Genomic DNA, 10065 nt, shown 5'->3' with positions numbered 1-10065 from the left:
AGACTGTTCTCAATTTTCCTGATGCCTCAAAACGGGTTTCCATCTTTTGTGTTCAGCCATGGCTGCTGGGTTTCTGCAGACTCGGTTTCTGCATTTGATTTTAATATGTGATCCTCGGATGGTTGTGATTGCTTCACGAAACTTGCTCAAAATTGTGTTGGCTATAACATATCCAAAATTGAAGATCATCCAACCGTTGTAGTGCCCCCTGCCTTCATTTTTCTGAAGTATGGACTTGGAGACCACTTGACTTAGCTTGGATTTGGAGACCACATCCAAACACCATCATAAAAAACGGCGCCGTTTCCAGTTTGAAGAGATGTGGACCTTGAGGACGGGTGTGAGGACCTGGTTAGACAGTCATGGACTTCAGCACTTTCTTCTGAGATCTCCTTGACTGATTCTTTATCCAAGTATACTAAGACTTTACAGGTCCTTACCCCCAGCATTGATGGTTCTTTTTCGTAGTGTTTTCTCATTTTCTTATTTGTTTTTTTGGTGGTGTTTTTTCATATATGTAATCGTAATGTTTCTGGTAATCTTAATGAGCGTATTAGAGCAGTGAAAGGTGAAATGGCTGAGGTTCAGGCTTTGTGCCCACCGCCTTGTTATTTTCCCCATCTAAAGCGTTGTGAGCAAAAATTTAGATACTCTTTTAGAGAAAGAAGAAATATTATGGCTGCGGGGACCGTAATCAGAGGTTCTTTCATGAGCGTGCGGCGTGCCAAGTCTCGTTCTCCGACTAATGATGTTACAGGTGTCATGGATGAGTTGGGTAATTGGTGTACCAATGTGGATGATGTAGGCCAATTATTTTGTTCTTTTTTCACTACTTTGTTTCCTCAAACATGGGGAGCAAGAAAACAAGTTAAATATATAGGTTTTATATTTTTTCCCTTAGTGTGGTTTTGCCAATGGGTACAATTGTGAATTTTAGTTCATATAATATTTTTTTAACTTATCGGAAAAAAAATTACATAAAAAAATATATAGAGTGAAAGACCCCATTTAGAATGTTTGCCTGGAGCCTCCAAAACGTAGGACCGCCGCTCCCATGATTACACAACTTCTTTGGCTTTAAATTTTCTTTTGTTAAGCACTAAATAAGTTTAATCCAACTCGATTGGGCGAAAGTGAGACCAGGAAGCTTGTAACTTGAAGTGAAGGAGTTTTTTTTTTCTTCTGGTCGAAAAATGAAGGAGTTAAGTGTCATAATTTTGGGTAAATCCAATGCATCACTCCATCATGCTATGTGGGGTATCAGATAAATTTTTCTTAGAGATTGTCAACATTTTAAATTATCATATTTTTCAAAACTCTTGAAATTTAGGGTAATCTTACGACAACAAAAAATTATCCATTTTCTCGTAAAAAGAAAATAATTTATAACAGACGACAACAAAGGAATTTAGGTCAATCTTACGACAGCATAGCAGAAAATAATCCATTTTTGTCGTCTTGTAAGGTTTACCTACAACTTTGGGATTAACCAACCTCCCCTCTGCTTTGCTGCTGACCAGAAAAATGTCAAGGAAGAAAGGTCAAAATGAACGGAGCGAAAAATATGGCATCGAGTTTAGGTTGGGTTTGGTTAGTTAGGTGGCGGTCTTGTTTACTTACTTGTAATACAATTAATTAATTAATTAAAACCAAATGTTAAGTTAAAGATATATAATGGTTTGCTTCAGCACAACAGCTGTTCTTCCTGCTCTCAACTATAATTAACGTACGTTCTCTCTCTCTCTCTCTCTCTCTCTCTCTCTCTCTCTTTCTGGGTTTTATGCTCTGAGTCTAGTTTATATGATGCAGTCCATATATTCAAGTTTTTCTGTCTTAAAAATGATTGGTTGATTTGGTTGATGCTTGTTTCTGCATATTGACTGCTTTCTTGGACACAATGGAAACCCAATGGATAGATTTAGCTACATTTTTTTAATTTTTATTTTTGGTGAAGAACAGGGCAAAGAATACAGCAGATAGATTATTGAAGTTCATGTAATTTCTGGTAAAATTAACTAAATGATGGGACTTCTAATGTACAACTGATTTATTTGTTTATTGACCCTTTCTGTATTTTGTGTGTATATTTCTTCTGGTTGTTGTTTCATTCAGATACCCTCTTCATTGGTGAACTTGTAGAGGTAATCAATATGTGATCTCATCAGGACTTTAATGATCCAAATTAAGGGGAAATGCCCAAATTAAGCCTTATTATAGTGTCCTCAAGATCAGTGCTATTTTGCTCCTCACTTCTTGTACTGGTTTATCAGCAAAGTTTCATTTTTCATTCTCAGGGGTCAGGCATCAGAGATGTTTAAGAGACTCACATTTCTCTTGTTAGTTGGGTTGCTGGCATGGGCATATCAGGCCATCCAACCACCCCCTCCAAAACTTTGTGGCTCCCCCGGCGGCCCACTCGTCACGGCATCTAGAATAAAGCTGAGGGATGGAAGATATTTGGCCTTCAAGGAACATGGTGTTCCAAAAGAAGTGGCCAGATATAAGATTATATATGTTCATGCCTTTGGTTCTACCAGACATGATGCACTGATTGCAACAACCGTCACTCAGGTTTTCAATTTGTTTCTCAATTTCAAATTGATTTTATAGTCTTCATTGGTTTTTAAAGTTTGTGTCCAAAAATTAGATGGGTTAACTTCTTGGTGGATTCTTTTTCAGGAAGTGCTTGAAGATTTAGGGGCATACATTGTTTCTTTTGACAGACCGGGATATGGTGAAAGTGATCCGGATCCTAAACGAACGCGGAAGAGTTTGGCTTTAGATATAGAAGAGCTTGGTGACCAGCTGGGACTGGGATCCAAATTTTATGTAATTGGATATTCTATGGGTGGACAGGTCATCTGGAAGTGTCTTCAGTACATCCCTCACAGGTAAGACTTTCCTACAAGCCTCATGGATAGTATAGGCAGTTGTAAATGCTCTACACGTCCATTGTGAATGTTAGAATACCAATTGAGAGAGAGAGAGATGAATTAATTTCAAATATCATGCTGCATATGTATTTAACTTTAACTTTTAAGAACAACTAAAATTTTGGCTGGATACAATATGGAAACCTTCTAAATGTTGAAGTAAAGATTTATAAAGGCTGCATAATACATTAGTTACTTTACACCAGCATTGGAACTTCATTGAAAGTAGGTTTTATCTGGTACTTATGCTTATATCAAGTCTGGATACAAGGCTTTACTTCAATGAGGACCAAATTCTACATTATCTGATATGTTAATCAGTATTGAAGTTTTTCTCAAGTTTGATGTTTGGGATGCTGACAGGCTAGCAGGAGCAACACTGATTGCTCCTGTTGTCAACTACTGGTGGCCAGGCTTGCCTGCCAACTTGTCCGGTTCCTATTATAAACAACCTCCGCGGGATCAATGGGCACTTCGAGTTGCTCACCACATACCATGGCTAATCTACTGGTGGAACACTCAGAAACTATTTCCTACATCCAGTGTTGTATCCAGTAGTAACCCAAATATGAACATTTTTTCTCGCCAAGATTTGGAAATCATACGGAATGCGAACGTTTCTGAAAGGGATAACAAGGTACTTTTCATATTCGGTAAATGTTTAGGACTTTTTATTGAAACTCAATAAGAGGGACACAACATGAGGCATTACTTCAGCTCGGTCCATTACCACGTACCTTAGAAGATTCAATATAAAGCTTCATATGATGTGAAAAATTAACTTCTCAAACCGTTGTACAACAATTTCAAACCCTTGAGCAAGAGTTAATATCATTTGCAAGACTAATTCACACTTGGAGAGCTATAGTGCTAGTTGAGGCTTCAGGAGCCTCCTGGTTTACAGGGCAGTTGGGAGTTTTGTTTGTACCGTAATCTTGTTGAAAATACTCTCATCCAACTGTACTTGACTCATTTTATGTGGCATTCGTCCTTACCACCAGCTTTGATGATTCATTTATCTATTAATTATTTTTATATTTTTGCAGGAACAGGCCAAGCAGCAAGGAGAATTTGAGTCGGTCCTTCGTGACATGATGGTTGGATTTGGGACCTGGGAATTTGATCCTCTAGATCTGAAGAACCCTTTTGCCGGTAAGGAAGGCTCCGTCCATCTATGGCAGGGTGATGAAGATCGGCTTGTCCCAGTCGAACTGCAACGCTATATTGCAGAAAAGCTTCCATGGATTCACTACCATGAGTTACCAGGTGCTGGACACTTGTTTCCAGCTGCACATGGTATCAGTGAAGCTATCTTAAAGGCACTTCTGATTGAAGAGAAGTAGCCCATTGTTGATACAGGGCAGCTCTTTCTCTTCCCTTTTTTTTTTTTTTTCCCTTTGTATCAGACTCAGATTTCTGTCATTGTTTAATATTTTGTTTCAGCAAGATAGATTTTGTAAGGTATTGGACGAAACTGGCTTACAATTTTCATATAGATTAAATATTGGAAAGGAATGAGACTTTTTGAAAATAGTTTGTGAAGATTGACAATTCTGCACAAATGACAGATGCAATCCACTGGGTGCAAATATAAGATATGGAAGGTGCCAAAGGGGTTTAGCCGAGTGATAAAGGGCCTTGACTTGCATACTAGTGGTATCAGGTTCGAATCCCCATGGCACTATGGTAGTGTGTGTGTAAGAGAATCTCTCATCCCGTGTAGTTTAAACTATAGCTTGTAATTATAAAAAAAGGCATGGAAGGTGAAAACATGGCAGTAGCCGTATGGGTAAATTCTAGGATACTTTTTGGCAAATGTGTAAGGAAAAAGTAGGAAAGAATAAAACGGAGATGAAAAGAAAGCATCAGGAGGAAGTGTTCTTGTACTGCTGATCAGTTGGCTTATTCATGAAACCGTCATAAAAATATGAGAAACTTTCTTTGTGGTGGACAAGAACATGTGTATGTGATGTAGGATAAAATATGGGATTTATATTTACGAAGAAAGATAAAGAACATAGAGCTGTTCAAAATTGGCAAGAAATCATTCAAGAGAGAAAAATTCTTCCCAAAGGATGTATTGGTGGGATTTTCAAATTGCTTGAGCAGCTTGAAGTGAATTAGGGTTCTGGCGAGGAAAATATTTTATTTAATGTTTTTTTATTAATTTTAGAATAATTAATTGTTTACTTTTATTTAGATTAGGATGTAATTGTTTTCTTGTCATTTAAGTTTTAAGAAGTTTCCTACGATTTTGGAGTTTTATGTTTTCTATTTCAAAATTGACGGCTTATTAATATCATTATTAAAATTATTGAGATTTTGTCTCTTCTTTGGTGAATTTCATAAAGCTGATGGATCTAGACGTTTGTCGATCATTTGCTTGTTAACGATCATTTGCTTCCGGGCTGCATCAGTACAAAGGTCATACAATGTCATGATGTTGGTGGAATTCAAGCTACTTGAACTCAAAGTTAAATATTTCACATTGACATGTAGGAGGAAGGGCATGTAGAGAAAGGGAATGAATTGCTAATAGTTATCACAATGTCACACTTTCTGATGAACAATAGACAATTTATTCATTAATGTGTCAAAGGCAGTGAGTATAAAGACCATAATAACAAGCAACAGAAACTGTCCAACTGAGATGAACTCGGATAATCATTTTAAGACAATTCTTGGGTTCAGCCTAAAAGGATCATCTGAACGAACTACTTCAGGCTCACACAGCCATTTGAATCGTCCTGAGAAAGAACAGAACACCGTGAAAGAAAGGGAAATCTTCTGAACTTACTTCGGCAACCCAGTTTCAGGGTTGAGAAGAAATTGACTTTCATCTGACAGCACAACTGGACCTCTCCCAGGTCTTGTGCAAATAAAGTAACTAACATCTCCTCTGTGCCTCTGGGATGGATCCTTGATTTCTGGAGGTGCGGGCAAACTTTCGATAGCCTCCAGGCTGTCAACCCCAGCATCTTTCAGAATGGACTTATCACCAAGAACGAAACTGTGAAAAGAATTAAGAAATTTTTTAAAAGAGAAAGCCACACACAAGGGGAGCAAGGTTGGTGCCATCAGAAAAATCATTGATGCGGAAACTACACAGAAATAAGAATCTCTTAAGCTTGAGGAAATGTCATATCAAAGCCCACAAATATTACCTGTTCAAATCTGCATCAGATTTTGGAGGAAAGCAGAATAGCAGCTTCTGAACCAAAAGGGCAGCAGTTTCTCGGTTACGTGCGATTAGAACCGCATTCGGGCCCGCATCAAATGTATATGCCACCTGTCAGTTATTAAAATATTTTCAACTACTCAAAAAAATAGTATGAACAGTATGCAACTCAAATAAGCTGTATAAAATCTTTTCCCAAATAATATTTAGCAGCAGACGGGTGCCATAAGCTAAACATAAAGTAAGATTAGTGCCACATGGGATAAGCAGGTTCAGATTAGTATTTCTGAAGCATTTAAGAGTCACAACCGAAATTTAGTACTTTTAATAACATGTTATAATATTGCCATTCAGGAAAGGTATATCCCCAGGGAAACTTCCAAGCATGCTTTGAGCAATAACGTTTATTATGAGAACAAAGTCTGAACCAAATTACTTGAAAAGCTAATGCCAAAAGTTTTCTGTTCCACTAATAATTTGTAAATTTATTAATTACATCTTCGGAATTCTTTACAGCTTGCTTCTGCTGAGGATGTGCAATTTGCTTCAGTTGAGACATTATATGAAGAAAACATGCAAAATTGAAGCTTTAACTAGGTTAATCTTTTTATGCTGAAGGACTTCTACTGAAAATACAATCAGACATACCAAATTCAAGATATGATTGCTCACAGAGCACTAGCAATCTTAGAAATTCAAGATCACCGTTTTTTAACATTATCATGCTACAAAGAGCAGCAATCAGTATTTTATACTCAATAGTTTCCTAACCTGAGGCGTTCCTGCTGCACGGTTCCACTTTTCAACAAGGCTGATTATCCTGAAACATAGTTACTTCGTCAATATTGAATTCCAAGTTTCTAGTTCCGCACCTCAATGAAAACATAAATGAATTACTGTAACCGCTGAGCTTTTCAAGTAACACAAATTCAAAAAAGAGGCTTGCCTGTGGGATGTATCATTCATGTAGAATATGGGGGGACATGTGTCGAGGCAAACAGCATGAAACTGGTTACTGTCAGTACAGGCCAGTTGTGCAAAAGAAGCAAAATCACGATTTTTTATGGCTTCTTCCATTTTTAATATGCGTTTGGGTACCACTTCCTGTAACAGTATAAAAAGACAAACAGAAATATACAAGTTAGATCAGGGTTAAATGACCCCACCAAAATAAACGACAGCAGATGACCTAAAAGAATGAGACACCGTGTTTTTCTATTAACGGTGTACTAAAATGAGGGAGCTTGAAGGTACAAATAATTCAAAATTATAGAATTTATGGATTAAAGTTCTAAAGTTTGTAAAATTCTTGATTGGTTAAGCTATTGAGCATAATGTGGTATAATACGGAATTTAAAGTTTCTGTTTTTAGATGCATCAAATGCAAAACCACAGAGCTCAGTCAATTTGATAACCTTCTCTTACTAAAGGTGAATCCTATCATTTAAACTAGGCAGTGAAAGGACAATGGAGAATGTACCTTCGCCCTATGTTGTAAGAGCAAACTTGTTTCAACAGTATCACGCATTCCTGTAGTGCTACTCGTTTCCTTCTGCTGTGAACTTACCTGGAATAAACAAAATCAAGATTTGAATAACTTAGGGTATAGGGGTGATAAACCTAGTCAGACATTCAGAATACATCTTTGGCTTCTGTCAGGATTCTATACAAATTGCGGCACCTCAACGTTCCAAAATAAGCATGTGCAGTCATCATAAACACCCATCATATAAATTTTTGGGCTGGGTATAACTGCCAAATTACGTTTCCATTCCACCAAATCCACCTCATGACAACAAAACATGCACTAACATGACTTGCAAAAAAATAAACTCGACTTTATAAAAATTATTCTTTTTAATAGTAGCAACTCTCAAATTAAATACATTAAATCAAACTTTTCTCTCTTACTATTTTTTTTTTTTTAATCTTGACTACTTAATATCTTCCTAACTCTTTGTGCACCTGAACGGGGATATTTTTTTTAATAATAAAAATAATATAATATTCAAAGGTAGTATTTTGCAAAACTGAAAAGTATTATCGTGCCATTGATACTGACCAGAAAACACATATAAGATAATATGGCTGATACTACAAAACCAGAAAGATATGCATATCACAAATAGAAATTACGTCAAACCATCAAACTACCCAAAAAAATATTTTCAAAAAAAGAGAATGAAATGCATGGCCAACTCAGAGATGGAAAGCCGAAAATTCAAAAGACCCTAGGGAAAATCTTTCAAAAACAACCAAGCACAAGATGACAAGAAAGAAAGTCATATCCACACGGAAAAATTTGCCAATAAAATCATTTGACAGAATGTATAGAACATATATTACATACCACAGCAATAACAATGACAAGCTCATCCCAGTGCTTCTCATCCGCGAGTTGAACTGCAAGACTGTCGGTTCCCTTCTCATCCTTAATAGATAATGATACCAAGAATCAGCACTAAAGACTCAATAGAATAACTTGGTTTTTAACAGAGGGCATAACAATAACCATAAAAGAACTAAACTTACTTTTCCCATGATCCACTTGACAAATCCCCCATACAAACTGCGACAAGCACTGCCCGAACCTCGCCTGTATGAACAAACAAATTTAGAGAATTATCACCACCAACTACAATACTTGAATCTCTATAATTTGAATACAGAAGAAAAAGGATTTATAACACAACTACTAAGATGAACTTAAAAACACACATAGTGAAATCCACTACCATGAGGTCTATATAGTAGCAAACATAATATCTCTGATACTTATCATGACTTAAAAATTCCAAAAACAGCAGCCACATTCAAGCAATGAAAATGAAGTGCAAGCCATTCACAATTCTAATCATTATAATTGAAGCAAGATACAGGCAACCTGAAAATGAGATAATTTAAGAACTATTAAACTACCTTGCAATAGCAGAAAGCTGGCTGTGATCTTCATTCGCATTCATTAACTTTGCGAGGGCAAAAACTGCAAGTAGAAACAGAGGCTTAGCTATGATATGCTCATTGCTTAATTACTATTTATTGACAAAGAATGATTAATCCAGTACCCAAGTAACATTATTAACACAGTCATGTGTTCTCAAACTTAAGGCACTAATCATGTAACAAATTAACAATAATATGATCGGTATTATCCGTTACCAAGACAAGCAAAACCAGCTGCCGAGGAAGCCAATCCAGCAGCAGTAGGAAAATTGTTGTATGAAGCAATATGTACATTCAATTTCTCCCAATCCTTCTTAGTAATCTTGATTCCCTTTTCCTTATCATGAACATCGGTAGCTCGACTACGAATTTCCCTTAAACAGCTCTGGAATCTGCCTCCAGAAAGAGAAATCTCCTACACTAACCGGAAAAATAAAAAAAGAGCCACGAATCAGTGAAATCCCAAAACGATCATGGTGTTTGGAAAAGCAAATATTAAACCTCTGAGAATTCTGTGGCAAAAGCAACAGTGCCAATTTCAAAGCTCAATACTAGTGATACAGCTACTATAAGTTTTCAATTTCCTTTCCATTTCTACTTTTTCTTGCCAACCAAATGGGGCAAAAACTTAGAACCCAAATTTTTTTTGCCTCCCAATGGGGACCCACCAAGTTTATGTCAAAGCTAACAGCAAATAAGAACCTTCAAATCCTCTGTTTCCCATGCATTTTCCCGGGAACCAAACACAAAGAGACTACTGAGAAGACGAAAACAAACAAAAAGCTTTTACCTTTCCATTGAGCCACATCCGATCCTGGTCAAAGGCGGGACTGACGGAGACAGTAGTGGTGGTGCAGAGGTGCTCCGGATCAAGCGTCACGCTGATGCTGTCATTGACCGGCAATATGAGCGTCTCGTCCCTCTTCCCCCAGTACTTGATCACGGCGATGTTGGTGGGCGTCTGCGCCGTCACCATCAGCACCCATTTCTGCGACTCTTCGGCCATTTCCA

General features: G+C 37.2%; 2 protein-coding genes across 3 annotated transcripts; one reads left to right on the top strand and one right to left on the bottom strand.

The window, feature by feature from the left end:
* Window positions 1-1523: 1523 nt before the first annotated feature.
* LOC110773628 (uncharacterized) lies at window positions 1524-4475 on the top strand. 2 transcript variants are annotated; one of them, XM_021978157.2, is made up of 5 exons: window positions 1524-1726; window positions 2295-2571; window positions 2680-2891; window positions 3297-3570; window positions 3980-4475. In XM_021978157.2, the coding sequence occupies exons 2-5, from the start codon at window positions 2311-2313 to the stop codon at window positions 4274-4276; spliced, it is 1044 nt and encodes a 347-aa protein (XP_021833849.1). In that variant the 5' UTR covers window positions 1524-1726; window positions 2295-2310; the 3' UTR covers window positions 4277-4475. The 2 variants fall into 2 exon arrangements, with proteins under 2 accessions (XP_021833849.1, XP_021833850.1); XM_021978158.2 differs by lacking the exon at window positions 1524-1726 and adding an exon at window positions 2122-2141.
* Window positions 4476-5445: 970 nt separating this feature from the next.
* On the bottom strand, window positions 5446-10060 carry LOC110769657 (diphosphomevalonate decarboxylase 2-like). Its single transcript, XM_021973679.2, has 10 exons — window positions 9845-10060; window positions 9271-9469; window positions 9031-9094; window positions 8644-8707; window positions 8462-8542; window positions 7592-7678; window positions 7058-7215; window positions 6883-6931; window positions 6098-6222; window positions 5446-5943 (listed from the first exon to the last, which is right to left on the bottom strand). The coding sequence occupies exons 1-10, from the start codon at window positions 10058-10060 to the stop codon at window positions 5727-5729; spliced, it is 1260 nt and encodes a 419-aa protein (XP_021829371.2). The 3' UTR covers window positions 5446-5726.
* Window positions 10061-10065: the final 5 nt, after the last annotated feature.

Source organism: Prunus avium, chromosome 2 (genome assembly GCF_965620075.1).
Source record: "Prunus avium chromosome 2, drPruAviu1.hap1.1, whole genome shotgun sequence".
Lineage (NCBI taxonomy): Eukaryota > Viridiplantae > Streptophyta > Magnoliopsida > Rosales > Rosaceae > Prunus > Prunus avium.
Note: the sequence above shows the minus strand (reverse complement) of the source record. Positions and strands in the feature narration are given on the sequence as shown.

Excerpts from the sequence above, each read along its gene's own strand:
- LOC110773628 (XM_021978157.2), top strand. The coding sequence starts at position 2,311 with ATGTTTAAGAGACTCACATTTCTCTTGTTAGTTGGGTTGCTGGCATGG. Across the intron at positions 2,572-2,679 it reads TTGCAACAACCGTCACTCAG|GAAGTGCTTGAAGATTTAGG; the intron begins GTTTTCAATTTG and ends ATTCTTTTTCAG. Across the intron at positions 3,571-3,979 it reads TTTCTGAAAGGGATAACAAG|GAACAGGCCAAGCAGCAAGG; the intron begins GTACTTTTCATA and ends ATATTTTTGCAG.
- LOC110769657 (XM_021973679.2), bottom strand. The coding sequence starts at position 10,060 with ATGGCCGAAGAGTCGCAGAAATGGGTGCTGATGGTGACGGCGCAGACG. Across the intron at positions 8,708-9,030 it reads CAGCTTTCTGCTATTGCAAG|GCGAGGTTCGGGCAGTGCTT; the intron begins GTAGTTTAATAG and ends TTGTTCATACAG. Across the intron at positions 6,223-6,882 it reads GTGCAGCAGGAACGCCTCAG|GTGGCATATACATTTGATGC; the intron begins GTTAGGAAACTA and ends AATAACTGACAG.